The 17,584-nt window shown below is 37.2% G+C and overlaps 1 protein-coding gene across 1 annotated transcript; it reads right to left on the reverse strand.

The window, feature by feature from the left end:
- Positions 1-1,126: 1,126 nt before the first annotated feature.
- Positions 1,127-13,093, reverse strand: LOC114246904 (uncharacterized). Its single transcript, XM_089737547.1, has 7 exons — positions 8,599-13,093; positions 8,253-8,412; positions 7,751-7,929; positions 6,783-6,974; positions 4,337-4,470; positions 2,526-2,676; positions 1,127-1,355 (listed from the first exon to the last, which is right to left on the reverse strand). The coding sequence occupies exons 1-7, from the start codon at positions 12,954-12,956 to the stop codon at positions 1,181-1,183; spliced, it is 5,349 nt and encodes a 1,782-aa protein (XP_089593673.1). The 5' UTR covers positions 12,957-13,093; the 3' UTR covers positions 1,127-1,180.
- Positions 13,094-17,584: the final 4,491 nt, after the last annotated feature.

Genomic DNA, 17,584 nt, shown 5'->3' on the forward strand with positions numbered 1-17,584 from the left:
ACAGCTCGATCGTGGCTATTAGTTCAGTCGATCGTGGTAAGACAAAAAAATATAAATACATAGACCAGACTGCGGAACGTAATCACCAATTGTTGCACGCATCATCTTCATCTTGTGTCATTTGTTAATAACCATTACTTCACATTATTTATTCTCTCTTCTAGACAATATTTCTCTTTTAATATATAATTTCAGGTTTATTTTAATATTTTTAATAAAAGAAAATATGCTACTTAGGTATTTATATAATGTACTACATTGTTTCATTAAATCTCAAGAAAGGTCATTCGTAGATCGGAGAGTGTTTCGTTAGTAGACAGTAGATCTTGGTTCTAATCAAGTTGGCCACCCCTGACTTGTAGTCTCATTTGAACTCGTTTAAAGAATTAGGAAAGATATTACTTGGAGCTTGTGTATTTCGTGAGGGCTTTGTTTGCTTCATTGACAGCGTGCTTGGCGAGTTCACCCGATAACATGAACTATATCCATACACAGCATATCATTAAAATGTGACAGAGAAACGCAAGTCGATCCCATTTCTTATTCTTCTAGCAGAATAAGAGTGAAGATAATCTTTTTAAATAATTATTTACGTACTGAAGTAGCTTTTTTTCCCCTACGTATGCTGATAGCCTTGATGGGTTATTTCAGTTTCTCCTTGACGTGTAGGTGAGCTCAAGGGGTTAAAACCGGAGTGTTGCTAACTCTGGCCCTAGCAAGGGTAGTGCTGCGCAAAATCTATCACCGGATTGGAAACGCGACCCACTGAGCAGATCTGGCGAGAAACTCAGTGGGATGTGTCTATGGGTTAATTTACTCGTCGAGCCTTTCGTCGCAAGCAACGGGTTCGGCAAGGGCGGTGACCGGGTAAAGTAGCTAAAAAATAGTCCATGTTCAAGTAACAGTTCCATGACTGAAACCAAATTATCTTTATAGGTATTCTCAAACTTTAAAAATGCTTTTGATACCTATTGCAATATTTGCTCATTTTACGTGCATCCCAGTGTTACTTGGTGTAGACCAGACTTCACCACCCCGCCCCTAGCAACGCCGCTAGCTGCTTGCTAGCTTTAATATAATTTCATGCAAAGTCATAAGTTAAAATGGTTTTTAAAAACGAAAGCCATATTAACGATATTTTTATTATACTAGTAACAAAGGGAAATTAATGTTAATTTTATTAAATAAATTGTTTATCATCATTACGCGAGCTCTGTGCTCGACATCCACAGTTCATCTTGGCCCTTTCAGCCTCTGTGACAGCCTCGCCAGCGGTGTTATTCATTTCCCACCATATAGCACCGCCGAGAACGTTTCGAAAGTATGGAGGTACATTATCTTCTCTGAGTAAATACCTTAAAAACATAAACAGTAAGTATGTTGGTAGATAATGCAACATGAGTGTGAAGATTTCACCAAAAATTTGGTTGTCCTTTTACTTCTCGGATTGTTAATTTTGTACTTCTTTACCATTTGTAGGTGAAACAAATCGTTCAGATTGTTGCCACAATTCAACTGGATCGCATTTAAATTAGATATTACGAGTAATCACCATTAGAAATAAGAATCAATGAGAAGTGTTTTAGTTTTGATTTATTTCTATTCTATTCAATTTCTAAAAGTGAATTTTACCAATATATTTGCACGATTGCGGAAGATTGCCTCATATTATTAATATGAATTTTTGCGTCCATATTATTCTGGCCATCCAAATGAAAAAATACAAAAAAACCGACGCAAGTAAACTGAAAATATTGTAATAAGAGTATGGCCAATGTAGTTGTCAATAATGTTCAAATGAAAAGTGACGCAAAATGTGATTGGTGAACAGGAAGTAGAGGTATTCGATATCCGATGATTTGCAAGCGAAGTAAATTGTCCCTTCGTAATATGGTGACACTTTATAAAAGTTACATACGTCCTATCATGACCTATGCAAGTTTTTATTTATTTATTTTTTATTGCATAAATGGGTGGACGAGCTCACAGCCCACGGGGTGTTAAGTGGTTACTGGAGCCCATAGACATCCACAACTTAAATGCGCCACCCACTTTGAGATTTAAGTTCTAAGGTCTCAAGTATAGTTACAACGGCTGCCCCACCCTGCAAACCGAAACGCATCACTGCTTCACGGCAGAAATAGGCAGGGTGGTGGTACCCACCCGCGCGGGTTCACAAGAGGTCCTAGCAGCAAATGGCCCGCACTAATTTTAAACTCCTTCAAGTAATTCAATCCCGCTTTTGTAGGATAGCCGTGGTTCATGAGGAATGTGGATCTCCATGATGAACTGAAGCTTGTCTCCGTCAGTAAGTATATTTAGTCGGCATTAATGCGCCACTTTGAGAAGGCGGCACGACACGAAAGATTTCGTAAAACGTGGGTGACTAGAATTTTAGCGGTCAAGCGCGAATTTGCCAGATGTGTCAGAGACCTAGATGTAATAAGAGAGCTTCTAATTGCAGTTTTTTTTTGTAGTCTAAACACAAAAGTAAAATAACGCTTATGGGAGACAAACCTGTTTACCTATAAAATTGTTCCTCTTTATATTCTTCATTACGACGACGCCAGTACCTCTTCAAATTTTCACTTGTCCCTACAGCAGCCTCCGCTTCTTGCAATAAATGTTTACGGTTTTCTTGGAACAATAGCAGATCACTGGTAGTACTGGTACTTTCTAAGCCAGAAAAAAGAGATCGACGCTAAATTATCTTACCTACTCATATTTTTGCGTCGTGCGAGCTGTTGATGAAGTTGATTAAATCAGTTCTTACATATGGTTAGGGCTGTATCTAGATTGACAAAGGTAGGTACTACCGGCCATCCAAACTTTAGCAAATTGGGGAAGAGGGCGCATATGTATGAATTTCGTTTGGATACCTAGCCATATTTATGTAAGGGAAAATGAGAATGCTGATGAACTAATAATAGTTCAGAGAGCTGATAGGATATGAACTATAGAAAGGTGTTCTAGGAAAGATGGTCTACAATGTATTGTCCCATTAACTACAAACACAGATTTTAGAAAACAGGACAATCTTTGTCTAAGGCATAGGTACCTACTTAATACAGAAAAAGTACCTACTATTTAAATTTTCTTAGAAAAGAAAACTCAAAAATGTTTCATATTTTAGTACCTACTGAGGTGCACTTTTGTAAAACAAACTTGGCGTACGATCCAACTTGTTTTTTGATTTTGAGGATGCTGCAAAACTATCCTGTCTTTTTTTGCAAACGCAAACGCGCTCTCGGGCTTGTATGGACAGAAATTGTGCGAATGCTATTGGAGCATAAGATTGAATTATGCCTCAAAGCGGACCATCGCATTGTTCCGGTGTCGGTCCGGATTTCTGTGATCAATGTGCTTAGTGAGTGCGAGTTTTTTAACGTTCTCGAAGGTGTAAAAGTTAACTCAAATTTGTATGGAGTTGGAACGTTTGCCTAGGTTTGCCGCTAGGGGCGCTGTTCCAGCTACATACAACTTTGAGTTAACTTTAACGCTATCGATAACGATAAAAAACTAAGCACTAAGCACACTTTTAACACTAGATTGATCGACAGCAGCTTTTCATAAATGTATAAAAAAATAGTTAAACGCACTATTATCTTGCCATAAATAGGTCGTTGTTTCTGAAGATCAGAATATTTGGGCAATGTGCAATTTAACTAATTCTTACGAAGACATTTTTCAAATGATTTTAATAAAATAGAAGATAAATAAAATCTAGTTTCGTATCGTCACCAGTTCGTCAAGATCCCGTATAGATCTTGTAGGTATATATGAGTCGACTATTATCAAAGCCGGCAATGTGACTTTTGGACAATTATTGGTAAATCAGAAAAACGAATTATTGACTTTATTATCCATTGGCAGTCACAAAACTCTTCTGAACGACATCTTAGATAAATAACAGGTTAAGTATTAACCTTTATTTAATGCAGGTTTTGAACCGTATTCTTTGAAGGAGACGATTATATTCAAATCAATCTGTATTGACATATCAATAACATTTTTTTGTCGAAATGCACAGATTGCCACCTTTGATAATAGACGACTCATATGTACCAATTTTTGCTATTGAAATATTGTTACTACTAATTTTTTTTTAAACGTTGTTTGTATTCAACTAAAATGCTCGTATTCACAGTACTAGGTACCTAAGTGATAACATGAAAGGCGCCTGCACAGCGATGTGTATTTTGCTCAAACATCACAATTAATTGTTGATCAAAAGCGTGAACGTGTAGGTATATTTACGCTAATAAGATCGAGCGGAAGTACTCTTTCCGCAGCTAAGCGTGATTCCTGATTATTTCACGAGCACTAACGAAATTACCTTCGCCTTCCGCGGCCTCGCCCTCGGCAGACAGGTCTTCAGGCGCTGGTTTTGGACGTGGCTCCGTAGTTATCGTCGCTTCCGCTCGACTGAGCACATCTTCCTTCAAACGTGTCTTAAGATCTTCATAAATTCTATAATATAATGTACCTACAGTAAGGGCAATACTTAAATGTGTCTTAAATTGGCACTAGTGGATGTATATTCATAATTCAATGTACTTATTATATCTATACTAATATCTATAGTGGTTTTTACGGATGTTCCGTTATAACTACTGGACCATGCATCCGATTGACTTGAAACTTGGTATCCATGTAGAAAATACATGTACTTAATGGATAGGCTAATATTTATATGAGTGTTCGACTCCCTAATAATAATGACAATAAATAATAATGTGAATTTTAAATGCCCAGCGAAGCCGGCGAGTAGGTACGACTAGTTCTATTATATTATTAATATTACTGATTAAACTAAACTCTTCTAGGTACCATCTTACTTTGAATGAACTTCTCTCCAGTGTTTCTGGAGCGCAATGAGATCTTTCTTCAAACAAGGATTGAAGAAAATGCATGGGCGGCAGTAATCACTAACCTATCGGGTGGGCCATATGCTCGACTACCTACAAATGGGGGGTTTCGTCCATTAAACACGTTGATCTACATAAAAAAAACTTACCACGCAATAAAATAGAATTGTGTAAAATAGGATAGTGACAAACTGTGTCTTGGGTGTTAAGCGGTTGCCAGAATCTAGGTATAGACATCTCATAGACGTTGTGATATGGTTAATATGTAAGTAATAATTGTCATACTATCAAAAAACACGGAACGGTGGTGTCAATTGTAAATAAACAAATAACATTTTATTAAAGGTGACATATTTATGAAAACACCAAAAAAATAAGCTAAGCGTGCATACATCATGTTCCTATAATGTTTTCTGAAGGCCTCTGATACTTAGGTACTTTTCGGGGATGAGGGAGTCCCAAGAAAACGTTGTCAAAATAAAAAAGTAGGAGTGCTCTGAGGAATTATTTGAGATAATACCATTATCTTGTTTTTACCATCGCACCACCCACCATCGGAGTAGAGCTCATCCATACTACCTGGACCCATTGCGTTACTCCACAGTGCGTTTCCAGACATATTTTTTGCCACGTACCATCCAGCTTTGGAATGAGCTCCCCTCAACGGTGTTTCCTGAGCGCTATGACATGTCCTTCTTCAAACGAGGCTTGTGGAGAGAATTAAGCGGTAGGCAGCGGCTTGGCTCTGCCCCTGGTATTGCTAACATCCATAAGCGACGGTAACCACTCATCATCAGGTGGGCCGCATCCTCGACTGCCTATATGGCAATAAAAAAAAGACTTCGAATTATAAATTTTTTGTATGTTACTTTTCGTACCCAGAATTCATCTCTTATCATTGTTTCGGGAGCTATTGAATACTCAGCATGAAAATAAGTTCTGAAATTCATTGGACGATTCTGTTGATTAATCTTATCGAAAATATCACCCACTTCGGAAGTCACTGTTCACGTTTGAGTATTTATTTTCAAGATACAATATAGGTATGTATAAATAATAATAATAACTAAATAAATATTTACTAACAATCACGCCACGTTAACTGGTCCCGTGCTAAGTTCGTAAAGAACTTGTGTTACAGGTACCAGATAACGGAAATAAATGTAAGATTTTTATTATACACATACATATATTTAATATACCTATCTACCAATCCATAACCCTGGAAAAGACATTTTATATTTATCATACAAATATCTTCCCTTGGCGGGATTTGAACCCGCGACCCCCTTGTGTAGTGACCATGTCACTTACCACTACACCAGACAGCCGTTAGACGTCTTTATTTATTTATAACTTTATATACTAGACAGTTTAAAGGCGGACTTAATGCCATAGGCATTCTCTAACAGAATACCTTAGGAGGGTGCAGAGATGAACCTTGGTAGGTGTAGTGTGATATTACTTAAGCATATGTGTATACTTATATGACATACATAATATTTATAGATACAAATACTCATACTTAAATAAATACATGCTGTTCGTTAGTCTCGCTAAAACTCGAGAACGGCTGGACCGATTTGGTTAATTTTGGTCTTGAATTATTTGTGGAAGTCCAGAGAAGGTCTAAAAGGTAAATAAATTAATAAAAATGTTCGGAATTAAATAAAAATAACAATTTTGTTTTTCCTTTGATGTATCCCCCGTCGGACGGATTCCTTTTGTTTGTTTTAAGTTTATTTTATACAAAAGTTTAGGTCTTTTACTTAGCGATAGAGGCACTACGAAGTCTGCCGGGTCAGCTAGTATACATAAAAAAATATATATAAATAAATATTATCAATTATATGACTTATGTGTGTAGGTATAGAGAATAGGAAGTTTCAGAAAAATCAATATTCTCATTGTAACCTGTATCCAAGAGCTTGTATGATGTCGTCAATGTGGCGTTCGTCCTCAGCTCTCTGATCGAGGACGGACATATCAAGTAGTCTTTGCCTGTCATCTTCCAACACTTGTCGATATCGAAGGACAGCAAACAAAAGCTCCTTAGCACCTTTTAGTGTTTCACGTTCCTTATCGGACCATTGTTGTTCTAATGTCCTGTTTATTAAGGTTAAATTGGGTTACAAACCAGTACAAGGGGTTCATTTATCGACACAATGCTTTTTAATGTTTTCAGTAAACAATACGAGGTCTGGTAAGAGAATAAAAGTTATAAAATACCGTGTACCCTTTATAGGCAGCGCACACATGAAGATGAATATGTGTATAAGGCGAAATATGTAAAATTGTGTATAACCCTAGGCAAACTATGCTGTTTTTAGTTGATTTGAAGCCGATCTAGTCGCCAATCTAGCGCTAAGCTGTTACCGCATTTAACTTCTTGAGACTTGTAATTAACTTGAGACTTGTCTACTATGTAATAAACGTCTACTAGCTACGAAATTAACATTGTGTTACGCCGGTAAGAGTAACGCCATCTATCGCCGAATAGTCGAACGAATATCGAAAGGTCTAGCAGCACCTAGAACGCTCGAGAAGTACAACGCCATCTATTGTCAGATAGCGGAAACACAGTACTCGAAATGTGAGGAATATTCTCGATAATTCTAGGGATGTGGTATCGGCTATAAAAGCGTTGCAGAGATGGCACGCAGTCAGTTAGTAATCGGAACTACTCGAAGCGAAGCAGCGAACGGATCACCCGAAGCGAAGCAGCGGAAGCGAATTGAGAATTTTAAAGTGTTTGTGAGTGTTTTAAGTGTTCTAAGTGTTTAATACAGTTTTTAATTTGTATTTCGGTAGAATTTTATTTCTCCCGAAACCCCAACGCGTAACAAGACAAAGAAAATATTGAACTTATTAAACATTTTAACCTCAAGATATAGGCTCTGGGTAATCTGGGTGGCAGAACATTCTCAGGTTTGGCCGGTCTCGGAGTAAAACGATTGTAAGGTCGCATCCAGTGGTAGAAACCTTTACCGCTGTCTTTCTTTAAATCTTTGTACGTGAGATACTTAGGTTTGTCCGCTAACGTAGAATCCATGAGCCATTTCTAACAAGACAATAAATTATTTAAAAATACATAGACAAGTAAACACATAAAAACACGATGTTAATTAATACAACTAATTTAAAAAAAAAACCTAAATATTTAATATGAAGCTTCTTGTTCGAAAAGCAAAGCCCTACTTACTAATTTACTACCTACTTCTGCTGTTTAATTTATTGAACGTTTCACGTGATCCAGGTTTCTGTATTGCCAGCAAAGTGCAATTCTAACATACCCTTAAATAAACCGCTCCAAGTTTATCGCTAAACATTATATGAGCTATTATAATACTAATTGTCTATTTAAGCTCAATATAGGTAAACAACCTCTGATTCTGTGAGGTGCACCGGAGTGAGTATTGAGAGTAGAGTTCGCCGATCTCCAAATACGTCGTATGTGTTGATTGAGCACCATGGCTGCCAACGACAAGCTTCTTTGTATTGCTCCAACAAATCCCGATGCACCAATTCTGAACAGGTTAACGTTCTGTAGAGTAATACATTTTATAATGCCACGGAAGATGCAAATGAGTATTATCCATTTAGTTTATGACGCATTATATCTAACTGCTAGATTTTACTCTATTCCGATGGGTTTCTTTTAATATTGGGTTAATATAGTGGAAATTTGGACGAACTAAGGTAAAATAAAAAAAGTTCTAAGTTAGCCCACCTTTTTAAAACAAAGAAACGCAGTGTCTTTGCTAAATAAACATCCCTGCACTTTCCGTGAGATAAACTAGGACCCTCAAATTTTTCATCTACAACTCCTTCTAAGTTATAGTCGCTTACAACATCCGCTCCGATATCATTTTTAGAAATACCAGAATTGATATTTTCTGAAGAACAATGATGGTCTTCTATATTGATAGCACCTTCTTCATTAATAATAATTTTTTTATTAAAAGAATCTCTCATTTTTAACCAATTTTGTAGGGATTTTGGATCGATTTTCTCTTTTTCGGCTCTAATTTCAATTTCACATTTAGTTTTCGATTCGCAATCGACACAAGCAGTATAATCTATGTTGACTGTGTCCCCATTAAAACTAGCTTTAGTCACAGAGTCTAAATCAAATTCAAAATGATTATATTTGTCAAGAGTAATTTTTGTTTTATTTGGTGATTCAACAGAGACCGTTTCATTTAAGGTATTAACAGTGATGGTGGTGAAATTTTTATGTTCAATTGTATATATGTTTTTAACGGAAACGTATCCATCATTTCTTTCTATGTCTGTTTCTATTTCCTCGTTAATTTTAATGTAAGAGATATTTAGAGTATCAACTGTGTTGTTAGTTTCAAGGTAAGAGCTTCTGCCGCTTTTTTGAGACGCGGATACCTTAGATTTCGTTGATTCTGAATCAATATTATTGGAATTAAATAATCCATAATAGATAATTTCTTCTTCAGACCATTCAGGATAAATTTCTTCCGCTTCCTCAATGTATTTTGTGATTATTCTGGTGCCATCAGGAAAACTTACGACTTGTACTCCATCTTTGTTCAGCAATATGTTAGTGCCATCAGTTCGTCTAGAAAAAATCTCACCTAGACAAAAATCAGTAGCTGTTCGGATAAGTATATTTTTCATTTTGTAAACATTGCCTTTAATATATTTTTCGTGAAGTCCATTTGTATCAATCGTATCAAACTCTTCTATAACTAACTCTGGTTCCATTTGTTGTGGGTTTGTAATGTTCTCGTCTTCTAATATCAAATTTTTAGAAGATTTTGCTGAGGTTTTGTTGGATTTATCTTTGGCGTCTTTACTTTTATCTTTTCCTTTACCCTTTTTACTTTTGTCAGAACTATTTTCACTTATGGAATCGTCTGGTAAATGGATATAACTTCTTTTTCGACAATTTATTATTTTTATAATAGAACCATCAGGGCGTAACGTTTCGACTTGACCAGATTCTTTAAATATGATAACTTCACCGTTTACGTTTACGCAGCGCAATCTTTCGTCAGTATTCAGAGAGCAAACATAGTATTGCTTAATATAAGATATTTTTGAGGAATCTTTTTCGTGCACTGTTTCTGTAACAAGTCCATTAGGCCAAGTAACATATAGGGAAAAGCAAAGTAGCATTTGTTCTACAGGAGTGCTAGAGCTTATTGGAATGTTCGTTTTTAAATGATCTTCCTTATAGTTCGACTCTTCATTGCAACCAAACATTGCAATAGGTATTGCTCCTGGTTGTGATTGACATTTTATATTTATCATCACTTGATCTTTGGTTGAAATTCTGAATGAATTGCACACATCTGATATATCATTTGAAACCATCTCACTCAGTGCTCTATGAAACCAGAAGACATTTTCTCTGTTTCCTGGTGTAACACTTAGTGTCAAATATTCTAAATTTGTAGGTAAAAACAATGTGTATGTACTTTTCAATTTCGTCCCATCCTTTGAAAAGAATGAGGCATCTCTCCCGAAAACTTCGACCCGTCTATTTCCTAAGTCATATCCCAAAAAAGGTTTTTTTATAATGACAATCTCAGAATCGTTTCCTGGTAATATAAATGATCTTCTTACCTTTTTTGGTGTGTTAGGTGTCGAGGATTTTGTTTTTTTAGTGGTTTTGGAATCAGTATCAGTTGTTGGCGATGTTATCGTTTTTTTAGAATTGGTTTTCACTTCTGTTATCTCTGGACTGATTACTTCATTCTGTTTAATTTCTCGATGTTTAAGAGAACCTTCAATCAGTAGTTCATCGCCAATTACATTATCTAAGCATGAATTTGGATCATATTGATTCAGATCAGTGAACTGTGATTGAACTTTAAATATAACATGTTCATCATATGCTTTTTCTTCTTTTTGTATCCACTCGTAGTGTTCCTCTAGAGTATAATCAAAGAAGTCTTGCAAGCATAATGGTGTTGGTATATGGCTTCTCCATTCTTCACACGCTATACCATCTTTGTTATGACTATTGAAAAACATAAGTACAAATGTATCTGTGACTTCGCAATATTTATAATCAACGCAATTGAATGTATTAAACGCTTCTAGAATGATCTGGAAGGCACTTATACCAGTGAAGTCTTCAAAATAATCAAAATCATCGATTAAATGACTAGATGGTTTTTCGTTAACGATTTCAGTTTCAGAGACCAATTCACTTATATCAGGACAGTCCAATACAACATTTATATTTCTCGATTCCGATCCAGCGCTGTAGGACATCTCAGATCCATTTTCACTTTTGTTTATAGAAGGAAAAGAATGTGCAGAAAAATTGTAGTTTTTTAAAGATGGTGAATTTGACAAAGGTTCCGCGAGTATGCTACGTTTTAAATACTTCTTTTTAAAGTCAAAAATCGTTTTTGAAACTACATCACTTTTTTTTAAAGAACTTCTATTATTGTATAGCTTTCGGAAAGCTAGTATATGGATCAATCTATGTAACTCCGATGTCTCTACATCATCTCTCTCAAAGCATGACAGCAAAACATTTTTATGAAAATTAACTTTGGCTTCCATTTCATTATTGGGTATTTTTACATTATGCCACAATCTGTTAATGGGCATTCCAAGTAAAGATGATCGAACGATATTGTCCAAATTTATATTTCCTAATTGGAAAGTACTGTACTGAGCAATATCGCCATAGTTAATTATAATCGCATCTTTCTGATGTTCATATTCATATCCTTGTGTAGTCCGGTACGTTTTTTTTGTATCTTCAGTTTTATATAAAGATTTGAATACATCTTTCACTAAATTTTCTGCTCGTTGTAATTTGTCGCTCTCATTTTTATTTGGCGATTGAATTATAGTTAAAGCTGTTGATAATGAAGATCTACTGCTCTTGCTGTCTAATTCTTCATGATTACACACAATTTGAAGGACGTTATCTAATAAAGTGTATAAAGTAATACATTCCATTGGATAATCATTCATTAATTGATTGTATTCTCTTTTGTACTTCTCATAATTTGTATAAGACGGAATATTTATAATTTCCATGCTATCTAGGTAATGATCGTGTTGCCTAGTTAAATCTTGAATATCATAAAGAAGAAAACAAACCTCGTCATATATTTTATCAGGGGATCCGGACATTTTTTCGTTATCCCAATACGGAGGAGAGAAAACTACAAAAGCGGTATCAGTAAAAACATCCGCAGTGTCTTTTTGCACCCGTAAATTTTGTAAATCGTCCCAAAATTTAAAAGATTTTTCTTTAAGTAGTTCTGTTTGACTTTGACCTCTTTTAGCAGCTTTAAATTGTCCTGAAGTTTCGGCTGTTGGACTTGCATTAATTCTTATTTGAACTATCGCTGTAATAGGTACGCCGATTGAAATAAGGCAACCTGGCAAAAGTGGTTCAACAAAACCTGTTATCGCTACATAAAGATTAGGACCATCCGTTGGAAAATCGTCAACATATACTTTGTCACGCCATTCCTCACCTCTGACCCTGAGTTGTGTATTGTATTTTTTGTCTTCAGCCGGTTCGGGTAACAAAAATGATGCATCGACATCACCTTTTTTCCCTTTTTTGACGGGCGGGGGTGATGGAGGTAGCTCTTGGGGTTTGACTGATACGATTCCTCTTATCTCGCTTCGGTCAACCATCGTAATGGATTCTCTGCGCATACCTTCTTTTACTTCTAGTCTCCTTCTTTTTATAAGAAGATATTCTTCCTTCATTTTTAAAATAAGATGCTTTATGATAAGAGCTTGAACGTGAGCCGGCATCTCTTTCTTTTCTTTTAAGTAAAGTTGACCTTCTTCAAAAACACGACAACTGTCATCTTCTTTATTCTTTTTCTCACCTCCAAGTTGATTGACCATAAATGTTGTTTCAGTCTTGGATATGCTCTTTATTACAAATCGTTTTTCTTCCGTAGCGAAAATTTCGAACTTGTTAAGATAGTTTCTGGCGTTATCACTGTCAGCAGCTTCAAGGATAGTAACTTTTACTTTCCAGTTTTCTTCATCTAATTTGGCGTCCTCAATATTTCTACGCCAGTAGTTTTCATCGGCAACATCTTTAGATTTTTTAGGTGCCATAGAATTGGTCTAATTTTTTTGATAAAGCAGAGCATATGCATAAGCTACATACAGTTTCAAACTGTTCAAATCATAGATACCTAAGACATATGGTTCAAATTGTTTGTCAGACAGTGTGTCAGACACTGGCTAATACAGTAAAAATGACAATTTATTTTAAGAGACTAGTAAACAGGATGTAATTAATGTGTAACAGCATAACGTTCGTATACTGATTTATGAAATGAACATAGAGGATTAATTATTACCACTAAGTATAATCAGTTCGTAGAAAACAAAGCAGACAGGTGCTTAATTAGGTACTTCCTGAAACAACAGTGTCGTAGGTACATTTGTGTTCGGATAATTATATTATTACTATTTTAATTAATAACGTTTCAAGTTCCAGATTATTATTTTTTATTGCTTAGATGGGTGGACTAGCTCACAGCCCACCTGGTGTTAAGTAGTTACTGAAACCCATAGACATCTACAACGTAAATGCGCCACCCACCTTGAGATATAAGTTCTAAGGTCTCAGTATAGTTACAACGGCTGCCCTACCCTTCAGACGGAACCGCATTACTGCTTCACGGCAGGAATAGGTAAGGTGGTGGTACCTACCCGCGCGGACTCACAAGAGGTCCTACCACCAGTAATTACGCAAATTATAATTTTGCGGGTTTGATTTTTTTATTACACAATGTTATTCCTTCACCGTGGAAGTCAATCGTGAACATTTGTTGAGTACGTATTTCATTAGAAAAATTGGTACCCGTCTGAGATCCGAACACCGTTGCATCGCTTGACACAAATGCACCGGACGTCTTATCCTTTAGGCCACGACGACTTCAAAGAATAAAATATAATATCATAGAATAAAATGGCAAACTTTTTTTTGCACGTTTTATTCGTTACCTACCCAAAGTAGGTAACAAATTCAGATAGTAATAAAGCTGAAGAAATGATTAAAAACGATTTATTAAGCTGCTGTAGTTTTTGATATGAAAATTAAATAAATTTAAATTCTAAGATCACACTTACGAGGGCGGCACTGAAAATTTCGGGAATTAACGAAGTGACACAACATTACTATTTAAAAATGTATTTATTGCTTTTCGAAGTATTCTCCGCGAAATTTGACACATTTTTCCATACGATGGAACCAATCGTTGAAGCAACCATTCCATTCGGAAGTTGGGGTCTCCAAAATGGCCGTTTTGTAGGCGTCCACAGCTTCTTCAGGTGATGAAAATCTCTGTCCACGCAATTTATTTTTTATTTTAGGGAAAGTATAGAAATCATTAGGGCTTAGGTCGGGGCTGTACGGCGGAAGGTCTAATAATTTTATGTTTTCTTGCTCTAAAAACTCTTTTGTTCTGTGCGCGGTGTGAGAACTCGCATTGTCGTGATGGAGGATGATGCGGCGGTTGCAGTTCTCTTTACGGAGTTCAGAAACGACCTGTGGCAAACAAATGCTAGCATACCATTCTGCATTAACCGTTCTTTGTCCCTCAAGAGGAATAGTCGTAACATGGCCGGTTTTGGAGACAAACGTGGCCACCATTTTTTTTGCAACACTCCGTGAACGAACAATTTTTGTTGGCTTTAACTCATTTTCGAACACCCAAACTCGTGACTGGTTTTTTGTTTCGGGTTCGTACGCGTATATCACGGATTCTTCACCTGATACAATGTTGTATACAGCATTTGAGGATCCTGCGTGGAATCTTACGAGAGTTCTGACGCACCAAGTAACGCGAGCCGCTTTTTGCTCTTCACAGAGCGAATGCGGTATCCATCGGGAAAACAACTTTTTTACACCTAATTGTTCATGCAAGATTATTTGTATTTGACTCATGCCAATGTCTAAAGTTGCCTGAATTTCGCGGTATTATAGAGATATACGACAAAGGGAAGATCTTCCACCGAGCGGATGTTATTTGCTCGGTAGACCGATGGTCCGAATGTTGTTGTTCGGAACTTGTATATATGCGTTTTATCTTGAAAATGTCGTAAGCGAGATTCAGGCATCTGTCAATTATCTTGCGTTGTATGATGGCTACCCGCCACATCACTCCCCTCCGAGACTGGAGGTCGTGTCATTTTTTAGTTAGCGTTTGTCCGTGCTGAGATTAGCTTGCAAGGGCCAGTGCTGCTCGAAGCCTGCGGTGAGTCGAGGCTGAGCTTGAATGCTGCGTGCGTGTCGCCAGTGCTGCTCGAAGTTTTGCAGTGAGTCGAAACTGAGCTGAATGCTGCGTGATTGTCGCCAGTGCTGCTCGAAGTCTGCGGTGAGTCGAGACTGAGCTTAAATGTTGCGTGCGTGTCGTGCGTAGTCCATGTGATGCAGAGCTGCCACGCCGGAGATGTGTGACCCCAAGCGTTGATGATCCGGTCGTGGGCTGCGATGGTCCTGTTGAGGCTGCGATGCTGGCTTGCTGTGGGACGACTGTCAATGACGTGCTTTTATCTGCGTGAATGCGGGGATTGTGGTAGCCGAAGTTCTTGATGCGCTGATGATGAATCAGAAGGTTGCGTGTTCACATCTCGTCGCAGGTCACCAGTTTGGGGAGTTTACGACGAAAGGAAGATCTTCCACCGAGCGGATGTTATTTGCTCGGTAGACCGACGGTCCGAATGTTGTTGTTCGGAACTTGTATAGGTATAGGTATGCGTTTTATCTTGAAAATGTCGTAAGCGAGATTCAGGCATCTGTCAATTATCTTGCGTTGTATGATGGCTACCCGCCACAGTATGTCACATGTCGATCTTCCTCAATCAGCTTACGCACAGCATCAACGTTTTCTTGGGTGACTGCAGTTTTTGGACGACCTTGACGGGGATAATCACTGAGCTTGACACGTCCACGTTGAAACTCAGCAAACCAGCGATAAATTGTGGTTTTGGATGGGGCTTCATCACCAAATGCAGAAATCATCCGGTCAACACACTGTTTTTGTGTTAAACCACTTCGAAAGTCATAATAAATCATCGCTCCTGAATTTTCTCGAGTCAATTCCATTTTCTCAACGACTAAACAAGTTTGACAAAACCTCGTGACAAGACCGAGAATCTTTTTTTAAATAAATAAATGGTATTCGATTTTAAAACCAAGGAGTTTTCAATTAAAAATATTTTAATATGACAGGAACAGTGGAAATATTCCATTCCCGATACTTTTAGTGCAGCCTAGTATGTGAAGTACGTAAAGAAAAAAAACAATTTAATTTTATATTAAAATTAATAGATTAATAGAATTACTGTTTTACACCGGCGAAGAAATGACTATAAATTTTTGACATTTCGCAAAATATAGGATTTTGTTGTTCCTGAAACTGACTTTTTTTGTCGTTTGTACCAAAGATGCTCTATGTGCCTGGGTATCTCTCTGTATCTGCAATTTTAGCTGGCCAATCTCAAACCGAAACTGATTGAGAGGTGAAAACTTCCTTAACAGCGCATGTAGATACTTTAGATCATTGTACTGCTGGAATGTTCAAATAACCATTGTGGATGATTTTTACCAAATAATCTTCAGCATTGTTTCTTCCACTATATTTTTGTATTGGAATTGATTCATGTTTCCTTCTATCAGCTTAACAGGTCCAGCACCATATCCAGCAAAGCACGTGCAAATTTTCAATTCTCGGGTTTTTTTTGTACCTATTACTTACTTCTTCAAGAAATATGAAATTTAATCACTTATGAAATCAATAATCTAGATGAAGTTTGTGCTGTGGTTTATATCGTCTCAAGTGGGTATTAGACGTGCGAGTAAGTTCGTTGGCGATCCACAAGTTTTAAAATTTGCTCGTAATCCATCGCTCGTACGTGTGGCAGTACTGCAAGCCGCGAGCGGTCACTTTTTTAATTTTGGTTTTTTTTAACACTAGATCAGACATTCTTAAATACCCATGGAAATCTTCCTGCTATTCACGTACCTATCTGTTTTGTTATATTTCCATGTGATAAACGCTCTCTTTTCGTAAGCCAATACTTTACCCAATGTCGTGGCGTGTAACCTCTTTGACATGGTAGGTCGTATATCGACCACATAGACTAAGAGACTTGACAGGTGTAATTCGAAAAGAAACAAAAGAAAAGAACGAAGTCATTTTACAATGCCCTTCTTAAAATAACTAAATAGACGACAAAGAACGAACCGACTGTTCACTTACACTTTTCGACTTCGCCTTTTCTTTTTAGTTTTTAAAATGTAATCTGATATAATTCCTAAATAACACAAAGCTTCTTCTATCGACGTCATCGCAATACAGAATAAGCTTCACGTGTGTCATCGACGTCGAACTTGGTAAGTTTCCGGTCATCATTCTCGTCGAACCCATCGCTTGCGACGAAGGGCTCGACGAGTAAATTAACCCTCAGACACAGCCCACTGAGCTTCTCGCCGGATCTTCTCAGTGGGTCGCGTTTCCGATCCGGTGGTAGATTCTGCGAAGCACGGCTCTTGCTAGGGTTCGTGTTACTAACGTCGTCAGGTTTGAGCACCGTGAGCTTACCTACTAGTTAAGGTTACGCTGAAATAGCCTCTCAAAGCTCTCAGCTTAGATAGGAAAAAAAAGGTAAGTTCGCGATTTTAAGAACCGCGTACTTTAAGCTCGTACGTCCATCACCCACTTAAAACGCAC

This window comes from Bombyx mandarina, chromosome 01 (assembly GCF_030267445.1).
Source record: "Bombyx mandarina strain Sakado chromosome 01, ASM3026744v2".
Classification (NCBI taxonomy): Eukaryota; Metazoa; Arthropoda; class Insecta; order Lepidoptera; family Bombycidae; genus Bombyx; species Bombyx mandarina.

What these genes read in the sequence shown, in the direction of transcription:
- LOC114246904 (XM_089737547.1), bottom strand. Translation starts at nt 12,956, where the DNA reads ATGGCACCTAAAAAATCTAAAGATGTTGCCGATGAAAACTACTGGCGT. An exon ending in CGTTTCTTTGTTTTAAAAAG is followed by an intron (nt 8,413 to 8,598) that starts GTGGGCTAACTT and finishes ATTACTCTACAG; the next exon opens with AACGTTAACCTGTTCAGAAT. An exon ending in AAAGAGGAACAATTTTATAG is followed by an intron (nt 1,356 to 2,525) that starts GTAAACAGGTTT and finishes TATGTTTTTAAG; the next exon opens with GTATTTACTCAGAGAAGATA.